We start from the raw sequence: 27,910 nt of genomic DNA, 5'->3' as shown, positions 1-27,910 counted from the left end.
CATGCCCAGCCAGGAACAAAGGTATTTATTGGCTCTAATTACCAATGTGATTCATGTTCAACTGTTATCAGAGTATCAGCCAAGATAATGTTATCTCTGGAATGAATGAGATAATTTGTACTTTCTAACTCTGTAATTTCCATTTTTCTTTTAATGAGTATATAATATTTTTATAATTAGAAAAACATGACGACTTTTTTAAAAAAGTAATTTTTAGGGCAAATGACTCCTGGCTGGTGTTTGGGAAAATGCCGTTATATCGGATTTATTTTCTTACACAAACATTTAAGTAACTGAGAGACCCTCAATTCTCACCACAGTCTCAGAGTTATGTTCTTTTTCAGTTAAGTCTTGAAGTGGCAGGACAGCTTTGACTGAAAACAAATGCAGGCAACATGAAAAATGTTATTTAGGGCTAGATTTACCACTCTTTTCCTTTCTAGAAGTCTGCCCTGTAGTTTGTTAAAAATGATCATGTTTTCATATTTGCTTTTCCCCTTCTCCATTCAACCAGTCTTTTCTGAGTGCCTGCTATTTTCAGGCAAAGGGAATAGGATATAAAGAGAATTAAAGCCTAATCTTTGTGCTCAGAGTTTATTTCTATCTTTTTCTAGATCTCATTCTCTGCAATTTCCTGTCAAATATGCCAACAACTCCAGCCCAAAGTGGGAGAAGAGATTCAACAAGATGGGTAAAATACTGAGAAGTCTTAAAGATAGGTGATAGGTACCTGAGAGCCCATTTTCTTTCTCTCTACTTTTGTGTATGCTTGAAATTTTCCATAATAATTTTTTGAATCTGGCAAGGAAGATGAGCTATAACAAAAAGTCAGGCAGCATGAGTGCTACATATCATTCTTGGAGAATCTCTAAGCACACATTTTTATTCCACCAAAGTGGGTGGGGAGGACACCATGTATCACTTTATAAGGATCTGCACCAAAGAGAAAGGGTATGTTCATTCAGCAGCTAAGAGCCCCAAAATCGGCATTACAATGTCTCTGAACCTATCAGGTAATTTTGCAGACATGTAAAATTGCATGTAAGTGCCCTTGATATTGTACCAGGCACATGATCCTGATGCCTTGGGGCTCCCTGGAGCAGCACCAGAAGACAGATAGATTATTTTGCTACTCTTTTTACTCCTGCAGCGTTCCTGGGAGTTTACCTTTTGCACACACATTGTCCCACCTTCCTTAGGCCCTGGTATTCATCATCCCAATCACAGCTCCTTTAGGAGGCTTCTGAATGATCACTGGCCAGATCCTAATGGGGCAATGGTTCCCTGGGCAGGGTAAGGAATGGGATAAAAATGATACAGCCATTTACATGTACAAGTCATTTAAACCCAAAGATTGAGCTTCTAATGGCCCAACCTAGAAGCATTTGAGTAATTAAAAAAATAATGATGGTACTGTATTTTAACCACTAGTTAGGATAAAATGAATATCCACTAGTCTATATTGATAAAAATAATTAAACAAATAAATGAATGGAAGAGAAGGGGCAGCTCTTTTCTTGCAGTAAATTCCAACTAGTAAGAAAGTGGGAGATGGGAAAAAAATCACCCTCGGCAAACACCGCAGTAAGAACCGTTGCAGACAAGGTTCACCAATGGATGCTAAACAGGCAAAAATTTGAAGATAAACAGGATAGTCTCAAAGTATCTCCCCCAAGATAATTCTTAACCACAAAGGGAAAGACAGTAACTTGGTAGTGGAGAAACCCAGCAGCTCACCATAATATCACTTGTGTGGTATTCGTGCTAATGGTACATAGCTTCATTAGAAGCACGAGAAAACATCAGACAAGTTCATTCCACAATCTACCTGACTGGTACTCTTCGAAAGAATCAAAATCACGAAAAACAAGGAAAAACTGAGTAAATATTTCAGACTGGAGGAGGCTAAGGAGAAAGAAAAACTAAATAAAATGCAGGATCCTTGATAAAATACAGTGGGAACAGAAAACAAAAGGACATTAGTAGGAAAACTGATGAACTTTAAATAAAGTTTGTAGTTTAGTTAATATTATTTTTCAGTGTACTATGGTTATGTAAGGGGTATTATTAGGGGAAGCTAGGTGAACTCTCTGTACCATTTTTACAACTTCTCTATAAGTCTAAAATTAACTAAAAATAAGAGTCAGAGACTAGATACAACCCAAGTCAACAAATGACAGTAAATCAACTTAATTCTAAAGGAGAATCATTGTTTTTGTATTCCTAGTGCCTCAAACCAACGTGACACATACCAGGTGCTCAATTTAGTAACGAATGACAGACTAGGATATATACTAGTTGAAATACATAAGGACACATCATAATTCCAGGCTCTTGCTATAAGGAATGAGACATAAAAAAGGGGGGGGGAGTGAATAAAGATTAATAAAATTAAATGACTACAAAATTCCGTCTGAGGAGGATTTTAAAAATTTAAAAGGCTCACCCTGATACTAGCTCCTTTCACTAATATCAACACTCTTCTACAGGTAGGGACCTCACCTTTAATAAATGGCACTTTACCCACTACCTTCCGCTTCTCTACTTCTAAAAGTGATACTTCTCCTTGGCTTGGGGAGGAAGTCCTGTATGGCCTGCCCCTGCCTTCATGAAGCCACTCACTGCATGAGCTCCACAGCACACTGGAATACAGTGTATCTGCCTCTGGGCAAATGCTGTGGAAATCACATTTGAAGCCAGGTGGTCCTACAACACCCAAACGAAACGACCAAAGTTATTTTACGTAGTATATGTTATGCAGCATAATACAGAATTCACCAAAATTTCTGATGGGAGGTTTCAATAGAAGTTCATTGTTAGTTCATAAGTTAGTTTCAGCTATCCCTAAGAAATCAACTGTGGAGTCAGTAGAAGCTTACTTTCTGCAGCTATTAGGGGCACCTCACCCTAAATCTTCTTAAAAAGGTTTAAAAAGCTCTGAGATCATGTGTATAGCAGGGCTCTGAAGTCACAAAGAGCTAAGTTCAAATTCTTCTTACCAGATTCATGAATGGCTTTTGACAAGTAACTTAAATGTTTTGAATCTGTTTGGCCATTTACTTAAAAAGCACTTTTCAACATCTGGTTCCAAGAGTGCCTTTATCAAATACATAAGGGAATGTGTTAAAACTGCAGATTCCTGGGTCCCACTCCAAAGCCAATAGGTCAGAACAGCAGCCACTGGGGCTCAGAAAAATGAAATTTTAACAAGCTCCCCAAATGATTCTTATCTGCATTAAAATTTCAGAACCAGTGACATAAGAGAATGGACCTGGAATGCAATATAGATCTTTCAGATATGTTAATTTTCCCCCTGGTGAAGAAAGTAGTAAGAAAATATGTGAATATGAGATTTCAAAAATGCATTCGAAAGGTTTTTTATTCCATCATTTAGAAAGATAGTCTAAGAAAACAACCAATACCAAGCGAGGTGGCTCATGCCTGTAATCTCAGCACTTTGGGAGGCCGAGGCGGGCAGATCATCTGAGGTCAGGAGTTCGAGACCGGCCTGGCCAACATGGTGAAACCCCATCTCTACTACAAATACCAAAATTAGCCAGGCATGGCAGTGCGCTACTCGGGAGGCTGAGGCAGGAGAATCGCTTGAACCCAGGAAGCAGAGGTTGCAGTGGGCTGAGATTGCACCACTGAACTCCAGCCTGGGTGGCAGAGTGAGACCCTGAAGGAAGGAAGGAAGGAAATAATCAGAGAGGTAGACCATGACATTCAAACAAATGTTGCTAAAATAACCAAAAATTGAAGAGTACAAATGTTAACGATAGGGGTCTGATTTAATTAATTATAATACATCCACATAATGGGACATACACTTTCATTAAAATGGTGCTTTAAAAACCTACATGGAAAAGTGTAATAGTTAAGTAGAAAAAGATATAAAAATGTATATAAAATACAGGCTGGGCGTGATAGCTCACACCTGTAATCCCAGCACTTTAGTTGGCCAAGGCAGGCAGATCACTCAAGGCCAGGAGTTTGAGAGACCAGCCTGGCCAACATGTTGAAACCCCTTCTCTACTAGAAGTACAAAAAGTAGTTGGGCATGGCAGCCCACGCCTGTAGTCCCAGCTACTTGGAAGGCTGAGGAAGGAGGATCACTTGAACCTGGGAGGCGGAGGCTGCAGTGAGCCGAGATCATACCACCGCACACCAGTCTGGGCATTAGGGACAGGCCCTGTGTCAAAAAAAAAAACAAAAAAGAGCGTATAACATACCAATTATGAAATATATGTTTGTGTGCATGCCTTTCATATACAAAATGACAGAGAAACTAGTGGTCATCTCTTAATTATAGAATTAGGGAAAACCTTTTATTTCTTTTGTATCTTCTAATTTTTCTAAAATGGAGTTTTCATCATCAGAAACAATGTTGTTTTCTGACAGAATGACTAAATAGTTTTCCTTTATAATACAGTAGTCCTTGGTTTCACTTTCTGCAGTTTCAGTTAACCAAATAAGACGCAGTAAGATATTTTGAGAAAGAGATGACATTCACATAACTTTTATCACAGCATATTGTAATAGCTGTTCTATTATTAGACATTATTCATCTCTTGCTGTGCCTAATTTATAAGTATTATAGATATATATATAGAAAAAAAAAAACAGCATATATAGGGTTTGGCACCATCCATGGTTTCAGGCATCTACTTTTGGTCTTGCAGCATATCCCCCAGAAGTAAGGGAGACAACTGTATATTAAAATTTAAAGACAGCATCACAGACAGGTATCACAACTAAAACTATGACTACATAGTTTTCCTTTAAAATACACAACTTTTAGTTACATAAAGTTTGACGATTCATTCATATAACCTTTAAGAAAACCTATTCTAAATAGGCCCAACAAGCCCCAGTCTCAAAGAAAAACCAGAGGCTGTTAGTAATTCTTCAGTGCCAGAGAACCCTGTGGTCTCTCTTTGAAATGCCTATTCCCAGGCTCCAGACCCAGAGATTTTTATTTCAAAGGGCTGAGATGGGGTCAGGAAATCAGTATTTTTGCCTGGGCCTGTCACTCACACCTGTAATCCCAGCACTTTGGGAGGCCAAAGCAAATGAATCACTTGGGGTTAGGAGTTCCAGACTAGCCTGGCCAACATGGTGAAACCCCATCTCTACTAAAAATACAAAAATTAGCCAGGAGTGGCAGGCCTGTAGTCCCAGCTACTCAGGAGGCTGAGGTAGGAGAATTGCTTGAACCTGGGAGGCATAGGTTGCAGTGAGTCAAGATTGTACCGCTGCACTACAGCCTGGGCGACAGAGCTAGACTCTCTTTCAAAAAAAAAAAAAAAAAAAAAAAAAAAAAAGCCGTAATAGGAGCCTAGGTAACTCTGAGACATGCAGCCAGGTTTGAGAGACCACTGCTGTTCATTGATGGCTTAAAACAAACAGAAAATCATCACTGACTTGTTTTGGATGTTTCCACTGAATAAAAGATCTTCAAAGAGATGGTTAGTTCACAAATCATGTGCATGCACCTCTGGAAAAGGCACGCATTACTACTAGCTCAGCTTAAAGTAGATACTAAATACTTATTACATTAAGAGGTATATAAACTATAACCACAGAGCTGATTTTATTGCCCTGTCTATCCATTTCCCCTTAGATTAGTAGTCAAACAGTTCAATTCAGTTCAGTACCTCTTCACAACGGATGTTTTTAATCTAATCAAAGATCTAGGTACTCGGAAGTTTTTGCAATTTCATGGGGTTTACACTTTCCATAAAGAACAAAACTGCTCTAGAAGACAAAAAAAAACTTCCGAACTATATCCAATCAATTCCGAACTATATCCAATCCATTATTCCCTCTCCCCGCTCCCCCTCTCCCCACCAAGAGAGACCTTCCAGCACTCCCCGCCTGGGTCTTGGGACTAGCCCTCCGCGCCCTCTTCTGAATTCAATTTCTCATCCTGATCTGAGACTCCTTGATTTTCTTGCATCTTCAAGGTGTTCGTTTCCTTTCTTTAAAAATTAATTCAAAAAAAAAAAAAAAAAACACATAACTCTCGTCCACACTCAAATTACCATCTTCTTATTCCTCCTTTTCGTCACCAAACTGCTGGGGAGGTCTACCAGTGCCCTCCCCACCTCCACGTCCCCATCCCTCACTCACTACGGAACACTTTGCAACAGGGTGCACGCCCTCCCTCTGTTGATCACTGCTCTCCTAAGGCTACCAACCCACAGGCCTCTTCTGGGTCCAGATCCCTCCGGACTTCCCTTTCTCAAATAGAGAGTTAACAGCCCTTATCTAAGGGAAGACAGAACACGAGGGATACAGATCAACAGACACTGGAGGGCAGTCTCCTTAGTCCTTGATAACCCAGGTGACCAGCCCCTTCGGAGAAAGGTCAAAGGTCGCCGGCCCCTCGCAGGCCTGGTGCTGGGGTCAGCTGATCAGTTTCCCCGTAGAAACGCTGGAGAAAGAGGGTTTCCAGGAAGAAGGGGCTTTTTCAGGTTGATGCACCTGGCGGAGAGGTGCTGGGGCGACCCCGGAATCGCGACCCGGGGCGTGGAGGTGAGCCCTGGATCTTTTCCTGCCTGGCAGCACCTCGCCCGGCTCCCCGGGCCCACAGCAGAGGCGGCGCCGCGGCGGGACGCCAGCACCTGAGCCGGCGCCTCCCGCCAGGCTCGGCCTCCGCAGGGCCCCGGCCCGGCCCGGCCCACCGCTTCGGCTGTGGCGGGGCTGCCCCACGGAGGCCGCCGCAGCCGCGGGACCGACCCCGGCCGCCGCCCGGCTACCCTCGCACGGCGCCCGTGTCCGGAGAACTGCACATCCCGGGCGCCGGCGGAGCCAGGGCCGCGTGTACTCACCGCAGAGGCGGCCGCGGCAGGCGAGCTCTGCCCGGGGAAGCGGGAGGCCGCGGAAAGCCGCTCGGGAACCGCCTCCGCTGCCCGGGAGGCGGCTCCAGAGTGCGAGCTCCGCCTCCCGCGCGGCCCGGGCCCGAGGGGCGGGTCCGCCGGGCTCTGCACGCGCCTGGCGCTCCAGCCCCGCCAGATCGGCCCCACGCGGCGCTGGAAGGGGCACCGGGAGGGAAACGGAGGGTCGATGCCTCGGCCTCTCGGTGGCTTTAACATCCTGTGCCAATAGTGTACCAGGTGCTGGGCGTTTCTTAAATTCCATCCCCTTAAATGCTCACACAGCAGTAGGAAAGAGATCGGGACCCTTCCATTTTACAGAGCAGGAAACTGGGGCTTTAGAGGCGAATACACTTTATGATTTACGTTACCTTTACATTACATTAATGCTTTACCTTACCCTGCAAGATTTCAGCCCTCTCAACTGCAATAATAATAGTAGTAGTAGTAAAAATAATATTTTTCCCATGTTGCAGGACTATTGAGAATATTAAAGAAATGAAAATTTTAAAATCCTTATTTCTTCAAAGATATGATTACAGAAACCCAAGACAGAATTACATTTATACTAAAGATTTGAGTGAAAAATTATGGTATGCTCTCTTTAGGCAGTCGGAATAACTAGATTCTCCAGGACAGCCTCCCACAGCACTCACGGGAAAGTAGTACGTTTTCCAAGAACCACCCATCCACTCCACCCCAAAAGGAGCAAAACACAGCTAGAACCAGTGCTGGGCTCATCAAGCTTCATAGCCAGAATTCTGAGGCTATACTGAGGCCACGTGGACCCAATGTAGGCCCTTGGAAGCGGGAAAAGAGGGCCACCTAGTGGCGATTAAGTACAAGTCAGTGAAATAGGTCAGCGCTGCTCCTCAACAAGGTTCAGTGTGAACTTACTTTCTGTTTGTGTCCCCTTTATAACATGCTGTAAGGGTGTATAACCACATTTAGTGAAAAATGACATTACTGGATTTAATTCAGTGACATTATACAAGCAGTTACTTGTACCCACATAGATAATCCCCAGGTCTTGAGTATGAGATGCCTAGAAGCATAATGTACCTGTCGCAAGAATCACTCAGCTTTTTTATATTTGGTAGCTGGTAGGTTATTAATTGGAAAAGTTAGGTGATTGCCTTCAGTAAGTGTAGGAAAGCAAGTAGCAAATTATATCTACAAAATCAAAGATCGCTTTCCACTCTGCTTTTTTAGGGTGGCTTTCATTGGAACACAGAGAGACAGTGGCATTAATAAAATTGTTTCCTAAGGTGTTTTGTTTTGTTTCGTTTTTTGAACCAGCCCAGAAACCCAACAGTTGTTCTGATTTTTCTTGCTAGAGCATGAGCCTTAGCTAAAGCCATCTGTAAATTATGGTCCCATTGATCTCCCAGCAGGAAATAGGGAAAATAGAAAAAAGGATAAGATATTCATGATAGCAGAGAAGTCTTGATCCATGATCTTGAGAAAGCTGTCCATGTCTAGAATGCCATCTGCTTCTGGGGAGAAACTTCCCTGGTTAGCTTTACCTTAAGGTCTCCAATTGGTACATAGTTCCAAGAATTTGAAGGGGCCCTCTTGAGTTGCAAGGTATGGACCCAGGACTCGAGGCCCTGAAGTCTTACTGTGGGTGGTGAGAGAAGAACCTGATATGATCTCTTCTAACGGGGTTCAAGAGCATTTTTTCTCAGATAGGATGTTATTTCCAGAAGACTCAATCTCTGAGTTCTAGATTGTGAAAGTTGATTGTACTCAGTCAGTGAATCACAAAAGACTTTTTTCACCAAAGTGGTGAAAATACACTTCAGTATAATGGATTAAAGCTTTGCAGTATTTAGTTATAGCAAAGCTTATAAGAACAAGAGATACATGAGATTCTATTATTAAGGACATAGTACTTCCTAGAAATAGTTTTTTATCTACTCCATGATGAGTAATAAAGTACAGAGTTTTTAATAATGGAAGACTTAAGGACTCAGGAAGAACCAGGCAGCCATATGGGACCTCCATGAGTCAACACTTAACCATCAATTTACATCCTTTTAAATATGTGTTGGTTGGTTGGTTGGTTGGTTCCAAGATGGCAGATAAGAGGCAGTGCTAGTAGGCCTCTCCCACTTGGAAGGATAGAACAGTGTGTGGCAATTAACACTGTGAACTTTTATTCTAAGAACCACTGCAGGAGGTTACCAGGAAACTGAAAGAATTCGCAGATCCTATGAAAGAAGCAGCACACCCGGCAAACTCTGTGAGACAGGCAAAAAACTGAAAAGGGAGAGCCTGCCTCTGAACACACATTCCCACTGGGGAATCTGAAAATCCAAATCATAGGAGAAGGCTTTAGCCTTACCTAGAGCTGGAATGGACTTAGGGAGCAGCACAAAATATAAAAGTAGAAGCACCCGCAGGAAGAGCCTCGGAGGCACCCTCAGTCTCCAGCTTGAGCCCAGGAAAGCCATCCCTGACTTTATCTGACAGGGACCCTCAGAGATGGCAGCCAGCGAACTTAGGAAGGAGTCACAGGGTGAAAGAAGCTACCAACTGAATTTTGTGATAATGTCAAGTGGGCATGAATATGCTTGAATGGAATCCGGGGACGGGGGCATAAATGGAAACTACTACAGATATGAGGGCAGAAGCTGGACACCCAGCATTGCAAGCAGATGGGGAGGGGTGGGACCAGAAACATGCTTGCTTTGTCAGCAGCGAAGCTCATGGCCCAGGGGAGGTCTGAGTTCTACACACCAGCTGCCTGGATCTAAACTCAGTGCTGCATGGCCTCACCAACTCTGTGGGAGCTGGGTGAGGACCTTCACAATGAGCTAATCCCCACTCCCCTTGCAAACTCTACTGCACAGCAGAGATAGCCATACTCCCTATAGAACATAACTCTATTGGCCTGAGAACCACCCCTCCCATCCCCCACAGGGGCTGTGGCAGTCCTTGCCCAGGGAGAATCTGAACTCAAACCTGCCTAACCCTGCCCCTACCTGATAGTATTTCTCTACCTGCCCTGTAGCTTAACACAAAAGACATAAACTCTTGAGACCTTTATGGACCTATCCCTTGCCTGGGAAACCAGAATACTTCCCCTAGACAACTTAGGGCAAGTTTAAATGTCACCACTACTGCCACAGCTGGTGCTCTCTTGCAAGTGCCACCTCCTGGCTGGGAGCCAACCAACTCAGCTCATTACAACGGCTCTTGACAGAATAACACCGCTTCCAAGAAGGAGAAAACAACAGCTGATACCACTCCCTGCAACACTATAGCTAACCAGAGGTCCTGAGTCTGTCCACATGACAGCTTCACTACTAGCACAACCAGCATTCAAGAAAGCCAGCACACTGAGCCTATCTACAACTAAGAAATCTCACAGAGTCTACATCACTCCCCTGCCACCTCCATCAGAACAGGGCTTGGTATCCATGCAGGGAAACCTAAAGACAGATCACATCACAAGACTCTTTGCAGACATTCCCTAGCACCAGCCCAGAGCCTAGCTGGGTGGCTAGACCCAGAAGAGGAAAAACAATCACTTCAGTCTGACTCTCAGAAAGCCCCATTTCTAGGGGAAGGGGAAGAGCACCACATCAAGGGATCAACCCGTGGAACAAAAGAATCTGAAGAGCAGGCCATGAGTTCCAGATCTTTCTGCTGGTGAGAAATTTCTCACAGCAGAGATGCAATTGCAGTGCTGGGTACAGTAGGGAAAGTTTGTACCTATGCCCCAACAGGCAGGTGGCCTCTGTGATTACGAAGGGCCTTGGAGAAGGGATCCTTGTTCCCTCTGGCACTCCACTGCAGGCACAGCTGAAGCTTCCTCCACAGGAATGCAGGATGGAGGCAGCTATAGACAGCCTTACTGGAACAATCCAGGGTGAGCACAGCCCCACAGAAGAAGCACCCCTCATTCCCCCACCTCCCACCAGATTCAAGCCTGCACAAGAGGCAGGGTCACAATTCCTCCCCACTTGAAACATCAACATTCCTACAGATGAAAAGAGATGCCTGACTAATGTGAATAGCTGAAACACTGGGACAGAATGAGACTTTGAGTTAAATAGCTTTCTTGGTGCCTTGAGAGGTGAGCTGAGGTAGTTCCTACTCCTCACCCTGATAAAGCCTCAGGACATCAAATTGAGAGTTTCCCCCAACCATCTTCATCAAGGCTAGGGCCTGAGCCCACCATTGGGATTATATATATTCACCTGCCTTAGCTATAACTAGTGCCTACCCAAGAATCTCTCCCCTGTTGGCCGGAAGCCTGAATCATCAACTGAGTAAATAAAATACTGGGGAAAAATTAAACTAATAAATATGGATCACAAGAGAATGAGATAAGCTTCAAGAGATCCCTGCCATTCCAACTTCATAGGAGACAGTGAACTTGCACATGCACAAAGCACATAACTACTACAACCTGCATCAGGAGAGCCAATGCACAAAGACTCTCTATAACCAAGGAACTCATACAGTCTTCACCCCTACAATCACCAAGAATCAAATTAGGATGAAATAAATGTTAAAGTCTAATCCTTAAAAAGGAAAAAAGAAATTTTTAAAAATCCAATCAAAAATAAATTCAAGAACAATTTGAAGAAATAGTCTACCAAAATGAACCAGAAAAGTAATTCTGATACTATAACAAAACAGCGTTCTGTAACACCTTCAAAAATCATCCTAGCTCCCCAACAATAGATACAAAACAAAACAAAACTCTGAATTGCTGATAAAGAATTCTGAGGGTTGATTATGAAGCCACTCAAGGAGAAGCCAGAGAAAGATGAAAACTAACTTAAAGAAATTTTTAAAACTGTAGAGGATACAGATGAAAAATTGTCCAGAGAAATAGATATTATAAACAAAAAAGCAATCACAACTCATAGAAATGAAAGACACAGTTAGAGAAATACAAAATACGGGGAAAGTTTCAACAATAGACTAGAACAAGTAGAAGAAGGAACTTTACAGCTCAAAGACAAGACTTTTGAATTAACCCAATCAGAAAAAAAATAAAGAATTTTTTTAAATGAACAATGCCTCCAAGAAATATGGGATTATATTAAATGGCCAAGTCTAAGAACAATTGGTATTCCTGAAGAGGAAGAGAAATCTAAAAGTTTGGAAAACTTATTTGAGGGAATAATTGAAAAAAAACTTCAATGACCTTGCTAGAGATCTAGACATTCAAATACAAGAAGCTCAAAGAACTCCTGGGAAATTCATTGCAAATAGACGGTCGCCAAGGTACACAGTCATCAGGTTTTCTAAGTCAAGACCAAGAAAAGAATCTTAAAAGCTGTGAGACTGGCCACGCATGGTGGCTTACATCTGCAATCTCAGCACTTTGGGATGCCAAAGTGGGAGGATCACCTGGGGTCAAGAGTTTAAGACCAGCCTGGCCAACATGGTGAAACCCCATCTCTACTAAAAATACAGAAATTAGCCAGGTGTGGTGGTGCATGCCTGTAATCCCAGCTACTTGGGAGGCTGAGAATTGCTTGAATCTGGGAGGCAGAGATTACAGTGAGCTGAGATTGTGCCATTCTAGTCTGGGCAACAATAGTGAAACACTGTCTCAGAAAAAAAGAAAAGAAAAAAGAAAAGCTGTGAGACAAAAGCATCAGGTAACCTACAAAGGAAAAGCTATCAGATTAACAGCAGATTTCTCAAAAGAAACCTTAGAAGCCAGAGAAGATTGGGGTCCTATCTTTAGCCTCCTTAAACAAAATAATTGTCTACCAAGGATTTGTATCTAGCAAAACTAAGCTTCATAAATGAAACAGAGATAAAGTTTTTTTCAGATGAACAAATGCTGAGAGAATTTGCCACTACCAAACCAGCACTACAAGAAATGCTAAAAAGGAGTCCTAAATCTTAAAATACAATGTTGAAATACACCAATATAGAATGTCCTTAAAGCATAGATCTCACAAGGCCTATAAAACAATAACACAATTTTAAAAACAAGGTATTTAGGCAACAGATAAAATTATGACTGCAGCAGTACCTCACATCTCAATACTAATGTTGAATGCAGTGGCCTAAATGCTCCACTTAAAAGATACAGAGTGGCAGAATGAATAAAAATCCACCAACCAAGCATCTGCTGTTTTCAAGAGACTCACTTAACATGTAAGGACTCACATAAACTTAAGGTGAAGGGGTAGAAAAAGATATTCCACACAAACAGAAATCAAAAGTAAGCAGAAGTACTCTTATATCAGACAAAACAGACTTTAAAGCAACAACAGTAAAAATAGGCAAAGAAGGACATTATATGACAATACAATAATTAGTCCAACAGGAAGATATAATTCTAAATATATGTGCACCTGACACTGGAGCTCCCAAATTTATAAAACAATTACTACTAGACCTAAGAAATGGGATAAACAGCAACACAATAATAGTGGGGACTTCAATACCCCACTGACAGCTCAAGACAGGGCATCAAGACAGAAACTCAAAAACAAAACAGTGGACTTAAACTGTACTCTAGAACAAATGGACTTAACAGATATTTACAGAACATTCTGCCCAACAACTCCAGAATATAGAATACTTTCTTCTTATGAGCACATGGAACATTCTCCAGGATAGACCATATGATGGGCCATGAAACAAGCCTCAATAAATTTAAGAAAACCGAAATCATGTCAAGTATCTCCACAGACCACAGTGGAATAAAACCAGAAATTAACTCTGAAAGGAACCCTCATAACTAGACAAATAACTGGAAATTAAATAGCCTGTTCTTGGATGATCTAGGGGTTAAAAATGAAATCAAGATAGAAATTTAAAAATTATTTGAACTGAATGATAATAGTGACACAACTTATCAAAACCTCTGGGATACAGCAAAACTGGTACTAAGAGGAAAGCTCATAGCATTAAACTCCTACATTAAAAAGTCTGAAAGAGCACAAATAGACAACCTAATGTCACACCTAAAGGAACTAAAGAAATAAGAACAAACTAAACCCAAACCTTGCAGAAGAAAAGAAATAACAATAATCAGAGCAGAACTAAATGAAATTGAAACAATAACAACAAAAAAATATAAAAGATAAAACAAAAACCCGATTCTTTCAAATGATAAACAAAATTGGTAGACCATTAGTGAGATTAACCAAGAAAAGAAGAAAGAAAATTCAAATAAGCTCAATTAGAAATGAAATGGGAGATATTACAACTGATACCACAGAAATCCAAAGATCATTCAAAGCTGCTATAAACACCATGAACACCTTTATGTGCACAAACTAGAAAACCTAGAGGAGATGGATAAATTCCTGGAAATATAAAACTGTCTTAAATTAAACCAGAAAGAAAAAGAAACTCTGAGCAGACCAATAACAAGTAGTGAGATTGAAACAATAATTTTTAGAATGTCAACAAAAGAAGTCTAGGACCAGATGGATTTACAGCTGAATTATATCAGACATTCAAAGAAGAATTGATACCAATACTATTGAAACTATTCCAAAAGATAGAAAAAGAGAGAATCCTTCCTAAATCAGTCTATGAATTATTACCCTAATATCAAAATCAGGAAAGGACATAGCAAAAAAAAAAGAAAACTACAGACCAATATCCCTAATGAACATAGATGCAAAAATTCTCAACAAAATACTAACTCGTCAAATCCAACAGCACATCAAAAAGATAATCCACTATGATTAAGGGGACTTCACACCAGGGATACAGGGTTAGTTTAACATATGCAAGTCAATAAATGTGGTACATCACATAAACACAATTAAAAACAAAAATAATATAATCATCTCAATAGATGCAAAAAACAGCATTTGACAAAATCTAGTGTCCCTTTATGATTAAAATCCTCAGCAAAATGGGCATACAAGGGACATACATAAATATAATAAAAGCCATCTATGACAAACTCACAGCCAACATTATACTGAATGGGGAAATGCAGAAAGCATTCCCCTGAGAACTGGAACAAAACAAGCATGCCCATTTTCACCACTTCTATTCAACATAGTACTGGAATTCCGAGCCAGAACCATCAGACAAAAGAAAAAAATAAAGGGCATCTAAGTCAGTAAAGAGGAAGTCAAACTGTCACTGTTTGCAGGTTATATAATCATATACCTAGAAAAACCTAAAGACTCACCCAAAAACCTCCTAGATCTGATTAATGAATTCAGCAAAGTTTCAGGATACAAAATGTACAAAAGTCAGTAGGATTGCTATACACCAACAATGACCAAGCTGAGAATCAAACTAAGAACAAAATTCCTGGTGGCTCATGCCTGTAATCTCAGCACTTTGGGAAGCTGAGGTGGGCAAATCATGAGGTCAGGAGATGGAGACCATTCTGGTCAACATAATGAAACCCCATCGCTACTAAAAATTTAAAAATTAGCTGGGCATGGTAATGTGCACCTGTAGTCTCAGCTACTCAGGAGGCTGGGGCAGGAGAATCACTTGGACCCAAGGAGGCAGAGGTTACAGTGAGCCAAGATCATGCCACTGCACTTTAGCCTGATGACAGAGCAATATTCCGTCTTGAAAAAGAAAAAGAAAAAAAAAAAAAAAAGAAAAGATAGGAAAAAAAAGAACTCAATTCCTTTTACAACAGCTGCAAAAAAATAAAATAAAATATTTAGGAATATATTTAATCAAGGAGATGAAAGATCTCTACAAGGACAAATACGAAACACTGTTGAAAGAAATCGATGACACAAACAAATGGAAACACATCTCATGATTATGGATGGATATAATCAATATGGTGAAAATGACCACATGGCCTAAAGAAATCTACAGATTCCCTGAAATTCCCATCAAAATACCATTATCATTCTTTACAGAGCTAGAAAAAAACAATACTAAAATTCATATGGGACCAAAAAAGAGCCCTAATAGCCAAAGCAATACTAAGCAAAGAGAACAAACATGGAAGCATCACATACCCAACTTCAAACTATTCTACAAGTCTATGGTTACCAAAATAGCATGGTACTGGTATAAAAACGGCACATAGATCAATAAAACAATATAGAGAACCCAAAAATAAAGCCAAATACTTACAGCCAACTAACCTTTCACAAAGCATACAAAAAAATAAGGTGGGGAAAGGACAGGATATTCAATAAATGGTGCTGGGTAAATCTTCTAATCTGGCAAGCTACATTTAGAAGAATTAAACTGGATATTCATCTCTCACCTTATATAAAAGCTGACTGAAGATAAATCAAAGACTTAAATCTAAGATAAGAAACCATAAGAATTCTAGAAGATAACATCAGAGAAATTCTTCTAGACATTGGCTTCAGCAAAGAATTTATGACTAAGAACCCAAAAGTAAATGCAACAAAAACAAAAATAAATAAATGAGACCTAATTAAACTAAAAAGCTTCCGCATAGCAAAAGAAATGATTAGCAGAGTAAACGGATAACCTACAGAGTGGGAGAAAATATTTGCAAACTATGCATCTGACAAAGGACTAATATCCAGAATCTGTAAGTAACCCAAACAAATTAGCAAGAAAAAACAATCCCATCAAAAAGGGGCTAAGAACATGAATAGACAATTATCAAAAGAAGGCACACAACCAGCCAACAAACATACAAAAAAATGTTCAACATCACTAATTATCAAGGAAACACAAATCAAACCCACAGTGAAATATCACCTTACTCCTGCAAGAATGGTCATAATCAAAAAATCAAAAAATAATAAATGTTGGCATGGATGTGCTGAAAATGGAACACTTTTACACTACTGGTGGGAGTGTAAACTAGTACAGTTACTATGGGAAACACTATGGAGATTCCTTAAAGAACTAAAAGTAGAACTACCATTCAATCCAAAAATCACACTGCTGGGTATCTACCCAAAGGAAATAAAGTCATTATGTGAAAAAGACACACACACACACGTTTATAGCAGCATAATTCGCAATTGCAAAAATATGGAACCAACCTAAATGCTCATCAACCAATAAGTGGATAAAGAACATGTACTATATATACACCACAGAATACTACTCAGACATAAAATGGAACAAAATAATGGCCTTTGCAGCAACTTGGATGGAGTGGGAGAACATTATTTTAAATAAAGTAACTCAGGAATGAAAAACCTATTATTTTATATTCTTGCTTATAAGTGGGAACTGAGCTATGAGGATGCAAAGACATAAGAGTAATATAATGGACTTTGGATTCTTGTGGGGAAGGTTGAAAGGGGAGTGAAGGATAAAAGACTATATATTGGGCACAGTATACACTGCTTGGGTGTTGGGTGCACCAAAATCTCACAAATCACCCCTAAATAACTTATCCATGAAACCAAAAACTGCCTGTTCCCTAAAAGCTATTGAAATAAATTTAAAATAAATAGATTTATTTCTCTAATTTAGTGCATAGCACTGTTTTTATTAAATAGGTTAATGAATGTAATTTGAGTCAGATTAATCTTTACTCAAATTTATTCAAATTGCATATTGTGTTAGTCCATTCTCACGCCGTTAATAAAGACATACTCAACACTGAGTAATTTATAAAGGAAAGAAGGTTAATTGACTCACAGTTCAGCATGGCTTGGAAGGTCTCAGGAAACTTACAATCGTGGCAATTCTATACTTGTAAACATTTGGGTTAGTTCCTATACATCTAAGAGCTTTAGGAATACTTAATTTATATTAGTGCTTATTATTATTTAAGCAAATTAAATTATAATTAATTTAATAATATGTTTATTAAACTAATTTAATTCATAATAAATGTGATACATTTTTGAAATTTAATAACTTTAATAATAAATGAATTGTAGCAACACCAGCTGGAGGTAGAAAAATATCACAAATACATACATGTAAAGACTTACATAAACATACAGGCAGAAGCAGATCTGACAGGTTTTTTTCTGAGATTTTAGCCCTGTGTCAGGCACAGCAATACGAAACTCACTAGTTCATAAAACAATATTTAGATGACAAAAAATTATGTTTCCAGCCAATGAAGCAAGGTTACCCACATCAATGGCTAAAGCTTTTTACTAATATTTTTGAGAGGAAAAAAACTTTGAACATTTTTTTAATCAGCAATTTCCAGATATTTCCTTTTTTTTCTATTTTTTTTCTTTTTTTTTTTTTTTTCTTATTCAGACAGAGTCTTGCACTGTCGCCCAGACTGTAGTGCATTGGCACTATCTCAGCTCACTGCAACCTTTGCCTCCGGAATTCATGCAATTCTCCTGCCTCAGCCTCTCAAGTAGCTGAGATTATAGGCACATGCCACCACACCCGGATAATTTTTTGTATTTTTAGTAGAGACAGGGTTTCAGTATATTGGCCAAACTGGTCTCGAACTCCTGACCTAGTGATCCACCTGCCTTGGCCTCCCAAAATGCTGAGATTACAGGCATGAGCCACTGCACCTAGCTCATTTTTCTTCTTCTTTTGCTTTTTCTTCTTCCCTAGAGTCATCTCCCTAAATTTGCGTTTTCAAAGGGAGGATTCTCACGTAAGATGAGGTAGAAAATTGACGTCTCAAAGGCATGATGCTTCAGGCTGAAAACCATCGTTTTCCAAAACAAAGAAAGGTGAAAAGTACCTTAAAGAAAGGCAAGGCTTGTTATGTACATTTAAACCATATTCCTTCCCTGTTATGAGAGTTTCCCATGATTCAGTCCTCTTTCTCCTTAAAAGCTGAAATTTCTTTTATAGATGTAAATTTATCTTATAAAAGAATCTCAAAATAGCCAGCTGAATGCCAGAAATGAGTATTTTGGAGACCAGTTCAGTTAGATAGGCAGCTTCCCAACCCAGCTTCTGTTTTTTAACTAGATCATGGAGTCAGATTGGTTCATTGTTTTCTCTCTCTCTGTAAGATTCAATGACGGATCAGTCAGTTTTTGTGTTTTCTATATTTATTTTTGTTTTGTTTTTCAGAAAATACTTTGGGGATGAATTCTAAGAGAACATTTGCTATTTTCCTAGTCTCATTTGTTCATCTCTAAAAGAAACAGGAGTTGAATCTTTGCTATCTTCCTTGGGTACCTCTCATTTGGCCTCAGCCTTCCATTTATGAGTTTCTCCAGGTCCCCAAGTCATGTGTACAAATTAGTAAAGATCAAGGAGTCCTGGATGAGATGTTCCAATGAGGCTTATACATTTCTTAGCAAATTTGTGGGAATTTTCCTTTGGGACAGAGAAATATTTCAATATTGTTCAGAACTCAAGATTTAAAAAAACGAGTAAAAGTGGTTAAAGCAGTAGACATGGTTGATCTGAGGGCCTAACTTTATAAGGTATTTTTCCAGTTTTCTTTTTTCCTTTAGGATGAGAAGCTGAGTGAAAAATTTCAAAGATTCAGAGTATGCTAAAGAAAATAAAGAGAAAGGTAGAGAGAAATCCAATCAGAGTTAAGTCAGTCAATATACAATTATAAATTATTTTAGACAAGGTTCACTCATGTTGTTAAGAACAGTTTCTCTTCAAAGGGTTTCAGTTTCTAGTTCTTTGTTCTATTCTAAAAAGTAATCATACCCATTCATCTGTCAGCCCTCTTTATCTCTGCTGTGACCAAACACACCCAAGCATTTCTCATCACCTATGTAACCACCCTTTCCTATCAAATGCTCACCCTTGCCCCTTGATGTTGTCCACAGGAGCCAATCATAATTAGCCTAGATTGTGTAGTTGACCCCAGCCCACAGGGTGAGGACACAGAACAAAGTCCACATTAAGGAATAAAAACGATTGCTCCTTTGTTCGAGGTGCCCTCCCTTGCCTCTGCCTTGCATGCAGGAGACGCCCTTCTATAGAACAGAAGTAAATTATCTTGCTGAGAAAACTTTTGCCTGAGTGTTAGTTCTACTTTGTGGTACCAAGCACTTTTATCTCCAACAATCATTTCTCTAGAAAAGCACAGGTTTCAAAATGGAGAAGCCCCAGACTCCTTAGATTCAGATGCACCCATTATTGCCAGTCTTCTTGTAACCTTACCTACCAGAGGCCTTTTACTGAAACCCAGTCCAGTGTCTGTTGAATCCAATCTGATACCAAACCCAGCCCAACTTGTGAACTCAGTCTGGATTTAAGATGCTCAAATAAACTCAAAGGTTGCAACACAAGTTATGGAGCTCATATTCAAATGGGACTTACTGATGACAACCTCCAACATGCAGTGAGAAACAATCAACACAAGGGGTTTAGGAATACCTGCAACTGTTTGCTCATTGCTCCCAAAGGTCATCATCAGAAGGACATCTTTGGATCTCACAACACCAGATCTGTTCAAATAAAAACTTTTGACAAACTAAATTTAACGGTTTGCTTGAGAAAAGAACAATTTATGAATCAGGCAGCACTCAGGACCAGGAAAAGTTCAAAGAGCTCCACTCTGCAAGGGGGACAGTGAGTATTTCTAGACAGAACAGGGAAGTAAAGTTTAGAAATAGCTTGATTGGTTACAACTAGACACTTGCCTTCTTTGGACATGGTCTGAACAGTTGGCAGCTTGTAATTGTCTGCAGCTCAGCTGCTTGTGATTGGCTGAGATCCAGCTATCTTATATGAAAAATGTGCTTCTAAGTTAGGTTTCAGTTTGTTTACATACTAAATTAGGTTGCAGTTTGTTATGGAAGGACTCAAAATATGTTTTTTTGGTTTTTGTTTTTGTTGTTGGAGTTATTTTCTTTTTTAGAACAAGCCTTCTCTTTTCATTTTCCAAAAAATTCAAAATATAAAGACAGCCTCAAGGCCAAATTTAACTTAACAGACAACAGCTATTGGATTGTGTAGTGGACCCCAGCCCTAACAAAGAATACAGAAGAGCTTTTTTTTTTTTTTTAAATTAAAAAAAAAAAAATTCCCTAGAGATCACTTACCAATTGCAAAGGGAAATGGGGACCTTTCCTTTGGAGAAAACCAGCAGATACCATCTTAACCAAGCATTAAAGTTAATTCCACCAATAATAGAAATTGACATGACATCACATATGAGATGATACTTTGAGGACATAACATTATTTTATTGTATACCTACCAAAAACGTATACCTGTAATAAGGAAACAAACAAGCTCAAATTAAGGAACATTCTGTGAAACAACTAGCCTATACACTTCAAAAATATCAGTGTCATAAAAGACATGGAAACATGAGGAACAGTTTCAGATTACAGGAGACTAAGGAGATTTGACATCCAAATTTGTTATCTGGTCTTGGATTTGGAAAAAAAGTTACTATAAAGTACATTATCGAGAATTGGAAATAACTGCATACAGTGTGGAAGATTAAAAACAGCCTCAAATTATTTAACATTACTCACACTGAGGAATGGGGACATATTTCCCTTCCGTTTAAATCTTGGCTGGTGGTCTGTGACTGTTTTGACAACGTATAGTGAGAGAGGAAGCAGAATTGGTCTTGTAAAGGCTGGGCTCAGAACTGGCATAGCTTCACTTCCACTCTACTCCATTTGTCAAAGTAGTCACAGACCAGCCAAGATTTAAAAGGAAGAGAAATATACTCCCATTCCTGAGTGAAAGGAATGCAAAAAATTGGAGGCTATTTTTAATCTACCATACTATACATATTCATTACCAGTTTTCTCAATAATATGCTTTATAGCAACTTTATTTTCAATCCAGGACCACACATAAAGAAGTCTCTTTAGTCTCTGTTATGGGCTGAATTCTGAATTGTGTCCCTCATCCGCAATTCCTCAGCCCCCACAATTCATGCTGAAGCTCTAACTAATACCTAATACCTCAGAATGTGGCTATACTTTAAGACAGGGTCTTTATAAAGGTTATTTAGTTAAAATCAGGTCATAAATATGGGCCTTAATCCAGCATGACTGGTGTCTTTACAAGAAGAGGATATTAGGACATACATTAACACAGAGAGATGACCACATGCCCGTGTGAGGACATCAGGAAGAGGTCGGCTACCTGCAAGTGGAGGAAAGAGGATGGAAGAAACTAAATCTGTTGATGCCTTCAACTTGGACTTCCAGTTTCCAAAATTGTCAGAAAATAAATACCTGTTGTTTAAGCCATCCAGTCTGTGGTATTTTGTTATGCCAGCACTAGCACACAGATATAGCCTCCTTTAATCTGAAACAGTTTGTCATTTTCCTTGTCTTTAATGACACTGACATTTTTAAAGCATGCAAGCCCCTGTGTTTCATAGAATGCTTCCTAATTTTGACTCATCTGACTGTTTCTCATGATTAAATACCAATTATATATTTTGAGCAAGAATATGATAAAGGTAATGTTATGTCCTCAGAGCACGACCTTGTGTGGGATGCCAGTTTGTATTATTAGTGACCTCTAGAGGCATTCATGCTTGGAAACCAGAGCCACATGTTGGAAGTTTCGCTATCCTGAAGCTGCCATACTGTGGAAAGCCCAAACTAGCCAGGTGGAGAAGCCATATGGAAATAAATAAATAAATAAATAAATGTCCAGCCACCTCCCAGCTATTCCAGCCCCCAGCCACTCAGAGTCACCACAGCTGAGGTTGCAGACATCATATAGCAGAGATGAGCCCTCCACAGTGTGCCATATCTGAATTCCCCGACCCAGAATCATGAAACACAAGAATAGAAAGGTGCTTTAATCCTCTAAGTTTTGAGATCATCTGATACACAGCAATAGACAACCAAAGTAGATCATATATTAGATAATATTCTAACGATGTTAAATTTCCTGAAATTCATCATTACATTGTGGTTATATAGCAAAATTACTTTGTTCTTAAGAGTTATATAATGATGAAATATCATAATGTCTGCAATTTACTTTCAAATGATTTAGCTAATGTATGTGAAAGAGAGAAAGAGAGAGATGGGGAGGAGAGGGATAGAGAAAGAAGACACAAACATAGAAAAAATGTTAACAATTGGTGAATCTAGGGAAAATGCATACAAGTGTTCCTTGATAACTTTTACAACATTCCAAAGTCTTGAAATTTTTCAAAATGAAAAGCTGAAATGAGAAAGAGAGAAAATATTAAATGTCAAAGAGAAAAAGCAATGACTAGATTTCTCCTTTTGGCCATGATGAAGTAACAGGAAACAGATTTACTATTTCACCTGAAGAAACAAACAACAAAAAAAAAACAGACAAAACATATAAAACAATGTTCAAGACATTTGATATCAGGCAACAAAGAACACTGATTTCTGAGAGACAGGAAACAAACAAGTTGAGTCCTACAGTTTCTTCATCTTATTACCTCAAGGGAGCTTCCAAACTGTGACAGAGGGAGGGCAAACTGAGACAGAGCCTAGCAGACTTCCTGAATTGAGGAGACAAACCCTGGAGTCCAAGAGAGCCAGGCAGCTGCAGTTCATAGGACAGAATACCAGACATAAGACAGATGCACACAGACAGAATCCTGGAGATCTGCAGGGAGTCTCCCCCAAATACGTATGATCAATGCATGCGTGTAAGGAAAACACCCCACACCAGGAAAAATACATCTGTAAAGATTAGTGGGAACAGTTCCTGTCACTCACACTGGTCTGAGAATAATGTGTTTCCAGGAACCAGACAGGAAAAATTCATAATTCACAAGGCATTGGGTGGAGAACTAAGGATAGTCTTGCCACTGTAGCGGGGAAGAATAAGCCCTACTCTGAGCAATGGTCCAGTCCTGCCTAACATATTTTCACAAGACTCAAAAGGATCAGACCATATCCAGGTAATTTAAGTGTCTCCTAGAACAAAGCTCAAGATTTATATAGTTGCAATAGTACCTAGCACACAAAATGAAATTCACAATATCTGGCAATCAAAGATTACCAGGCAAATGGAGGCAAGAAAACACAACCAATAGTGAGGAAAATAATCAATTGAAAGCAACCCAGAACTGACATAGATGTTAGAATTAACAGAGGACAATAAGACAGTTATTTTCATTGTATTTCACATATTCAAAAAGTTAAAGACATTGAAGGTATAAAGAAAAACCCAAACTGAACTTCTAGAGATGAAAAGATCCGTGAAAATAATAACATACATGCCAGAAGAGAAGAAATGAAAATATACTATTGTAAGATTCCTATACTATATGAGAAGGCTTTATACAATGTGGGTATAATATAACTTTAAGGTAGACTGTGATAGATAAACATGTACAGGCACACCTAGAGATACCGCAGATTCAGTTCCAGACCATTGCTATAAAGCAAGTATTGCAGCAAAGCATATCACACAAATTTTTTTGTTTCTCAGTACATATAAAAAGCTGTGTTTGCACTATACTGTAGTCTGTTAAGTGTGCAATAGCATTATGTCTAATGAAACAATGTACATACCTTAATTTTAAAATACTTTATTGCTAAAAATGCTAGTGGAGTGAGCTGAGCACATGCCGTAGGGAAAATGGTGCCAATAAACTTGCTTGGTACAGATTTGCCACAAACATTAAATTTGTATTTAAAAAAAAGAAGAAGAAGAAAGAAAAAAACACACATGCACAATATTGCATATTGCAATATTGCATGGGAACGGTGGTTCATGCTTGTAATCCCAGCACTTTGGGAGGCTGAGGCAGGCAGATCACCTCAGATCAGGAGTTTGAGACCAGCCTGGCCAACATGGGGAAACCTCATCTCTATTAAAAATACAAAATATAGGTGGGCCTGGTGGTGGGCTCCTATAATCCCGGCTACTCAGGAGGCTGAGGCAGGCGAATCACTTGAATCCAGGAGGCAGAAGTTGCAGAGCCAAGATTGTGCCATTGCACTTCAGCCTGGGCAACAAGAGTAAAACTCCATCTCAAAAAAAAAAAAAAATGCACATTGCATCCCATAACATACCTATTATATATACCCACAAAATTTTAAAAATTAAAATAAATAAAAATAAAGTAAGATAATGTACATTTCCTCTGACCCAACAATTCTTCTGTAATTATTTTTTCTACAGATATTCAAACACACATGTCTAAGGATATTGATGAAGCATGAATTTGTCATAGCAAAATCAGAAATTGACTAACGGACATCAGTAGGGCCCAGTTAAACAAATTACAGCATATCCACGTAATGGAACACTATCCCATTTACAAAAAGAAAAATCAGCAAGATAGATATAGATATAAATATGGATATAGATATGAAAGAATTTTCAAGGTGTATTGCTAAGTAAAAAACACACATACGCATACAAACAAAACAGAAAAATTTTCACATGATGTACTACCATGTGTGGGAAAAGAAAATAATACGCTTGCGTGCTTGCAAATGCATAAAATGTCTTTAAAAGACTACACAAAACTAATAAGAGAAGTTGCTTCTGGAAAGAAGAACTGAATAGCTAAGAGACAGGGATGAAAGAGAGACTAACTTTTTGGTGTACATCCAACAATTCCTTTCTAATTATGTGTTGTGCATATTTATAACTTCTTCACAAGTAAATTTAAAAAATATAAAATTGGAAATTCTTAGCAATGTAATTAGAAAAGCATATGTCAAGAGAAAACAAATGCAAATTCCAAACTCTAAGTGAAGCCAAATAACTTTTTTTAAATGTAGCATAAAATATAAAGCAAACTCTAAAGAGCTATGATTTGACCAAGTTATGCAGTATAAGAAAGAAGAATCCACTTGGCCTTGAGGCACGTTTTTGTTGTTGGGGTTTTTTAAGACAGGGTCTTGCTTTGTTGCCCAGGCTGGAGGGTAGAGGCAATCACAGCTCACAGCAACTTTGAACTTCAAACTCCTGATCTCAAGCAACCCTCCTATCTCAGCCTTCTGAAGTGCTGGGATCACAGGGTGTGAGCCACTGCACCCAGCCTTGATGCTTGTTTTATTCTCTTTTGTATAACCCAGGTTTAGAGATACTGGATTAGTTTCTCATCTTCTGAGTCAATCACTTAGTATTCTGTAGCAAATAATATTTATACAAGCATAAACTATCAGTCATAAACTAAGTTATTGATTTCAACTGCTAGAGTCAATCAACAGGTAAAATGCAGAAAAATTAATTGTATTTACAGAACAAAATGCAAATGCTATAAACCCTAACACTATAAATATAAAGGTAGGAAAGAGAGAAATGAGGAGGTGAACAGAAAAATTGGAGTAGAAGGAAGTGGAAAGGAAGGCAAGTATGGTAATGGAGCTTTTCTCATACTCTCTTGTAGCAAATCAAGAATTACTACCTACACTGATGCATCAAGAAATCAAAGTTTAAGCATAGTATAGACCATCCTCGACTTACAGTGGTTCACCTTACTACCTTTTGACTTTATAATGATGCTAAAACAACATACATTCAGTAAAAACTGTACTTCAAATTTTGAATTTTATTTTTCTGGGCTAGTGACACACAGTGGGATGCTCTTACATGAGATATTCAATACTTCGTTATAAATATGCTTTGTGTTAGATGATTTTGCCCAACTGTAAGCTCATGTCAGTGTTCTGAGCATGTTTAAGATAGGTTAGGTTAAGCTATGGTGTTTGGTAAATTAAATGTATTTTCAACTTGTGACGGTTTTATCTGGATGCAACACTGTCGTAAGTCAAGGAGCATCTGTATTTAAATGTACAGCGACAACCAAAAGGAGAATAAAAAAATATGTAATTAGCAAAACAAATGAAGAAGGAAGCAAATGAAGAGATCATCTAAATGAGATGTATTTCTCATCATTCATAGCATGGCATTAACAGATAATAAATAAGTAGATAAATCAGAAACAGTGGTATAAACATAGAAGTTATCATTATAGTGTTAACCACCAAAAGAATTAAAAATAAGTGGAGATCTGGCAAGATGGCCAAATAGGAACAGCTCTGGTCTGCAACTCCCAGCGACACCAACGCAAAAGGCAGGTGATTGCATTTCTAACTGAGGTACCCAGTTCATCTTGTTGGGACTGGTTAGGCAGTAGGTGCAGCCCATGAAGGTTGAGCAGAAACAGGGTGGGGCATCACCTCACCCAGGAAGTGCAAGGAGCTGGGGACCTTTCTCCCCAAGCCAAGGGAAGCCATGAAGGACTGTACTATCCAGCTCAGATACTACACTTTTCCCACTGTTTCTGCAATCCACAGACCAGGAGATTCCCTCATGTGCCTACACCACCAGGGCACTGGGTTTCAAGCACAAAACCGGGCAGCTGTTTGGGCAGACAGTGAGCTAGATGTAGGAATTGTAGCACCTGGAAACCCAGCAAGACAGAACTGTTAGGGGACTGAAGCCAGGGAGCCAAGTGGTCTTGCTTAGCGGATCCCACTCCCATGAAGCCCTGCAAGCTAAGAACCACTGACTTCAAATTCTTGCTGCCAGCACAGCAGTCTGAAGTCGACCTGGGACAATCAAGCTTGGTGGGGAGAGGGGCGTCCACCATTACTGAGGCTTGAGTAGGCAGTTTTCCCCGACAGTGCTAAGGAGGCTGGAAAGTTCACACTGAGTGGAACTCACCATTATCCAGCAAAGCAGCTGTGGCCAGACTGCCTCTCTAGATTACTCCTCACTGGGCAGGGCATCTCTGAAGGAAAGGCAGCAGCCCCAGTTAGGGGCTTAGAGATAAAACTTCCATCTCGCTGGGACAGAGCACCTAGGGGAAGCGGCAGCTATAGGCGCAGCTTTAGCAGATTTAATCATTCCTGCTTGCTGGCTCTTAAGAGAGCAGCTGATCTTGAGAAGAGGGATTCTCCTAGCACAGCACACCAGCTCTGCTAAGGGACAGACTGCCCCCTCAAGTGGTTCCCTGAACCCCATGCCTCCTGACCGGGAGACACCTCCCAGCAGGGGTCGACAGATACCTCATACAGGAGAGCTCTGGCTGGCATCTAGCGGGTGCTCCTCTGGGACGAAGCTTCCAGTGGAAGGAACAGGAAGCAATCTTTGCTGTTCTGCAGCCTCCACTGGTGATACTCAGGGAAACAGGATCTGGAGTGGACACCCAGCAAACTGTAGCAGACCTGCAGAAGAGGGGCCTGACTGTTAGAAGAAAAACTAACGAACAGAAAGCAGTAACATCAACATCAACAAAAAGGATCCCCAGACAAAAACCCCACCCAAAGGTCATC

At 39.7% G+C, this 27,910-nt stretch overlaps 1 protein-coding gene across 3 annotated transcripts in view; it reads right to left on the bottom strand.

The window, feature by feature from the left end:
- B4GALT4 (beta-1,4-galactosyltransferase 4) overlaps nt 1-27,664 on the bottom strand; it is a 50,757-nt gene extending 23,093 nt beyond the window's left edge. Inside the window, exon 1 of one of the 3 annotated variants that reach the window (XM_074404324.1) lies at nt 27,644-27,664. Coding sequence is in view for 1 of the 3 variants with exons in the window: in XM_074404325.1 (XP_074260426.1) it covers nt 20,079-20,096 (18 nt within the window). In the remaining 2 variants the exon portion in view is untranslated. Of the gene's footprint in view, nt 1-6,833; nt 6,922-20,078; nt 20,100-27,643 lie in introns of those variants that run through there. The other 2 variants (XM_074404325.1, XM_039477348.2) reach the window with 2 other exon arrangements.
- Between the last annotated feature and the right edge of the window lie 246 nt (nt 27,665-27,910).

The sequence above is a fragment of the Saimiri boliviensis genome, chromosome 8 (genome assembly GCF_048565385.1).
Source record: "Saimiri boliviensis isolate mSaiBol1 chromosome 8, mSaiBol1.pri, whole genome shotgun sequence".
NCBI lineage: Eukaryota > Metazoa > Chordata > Mammalia > Primates > Cebidae > Saimiri > Saimiri boliviensis.
Note: the sequence above shows the minus strand (reverse complement) of the source record. Positions and strands in the feature narration are given on the sequence as shown.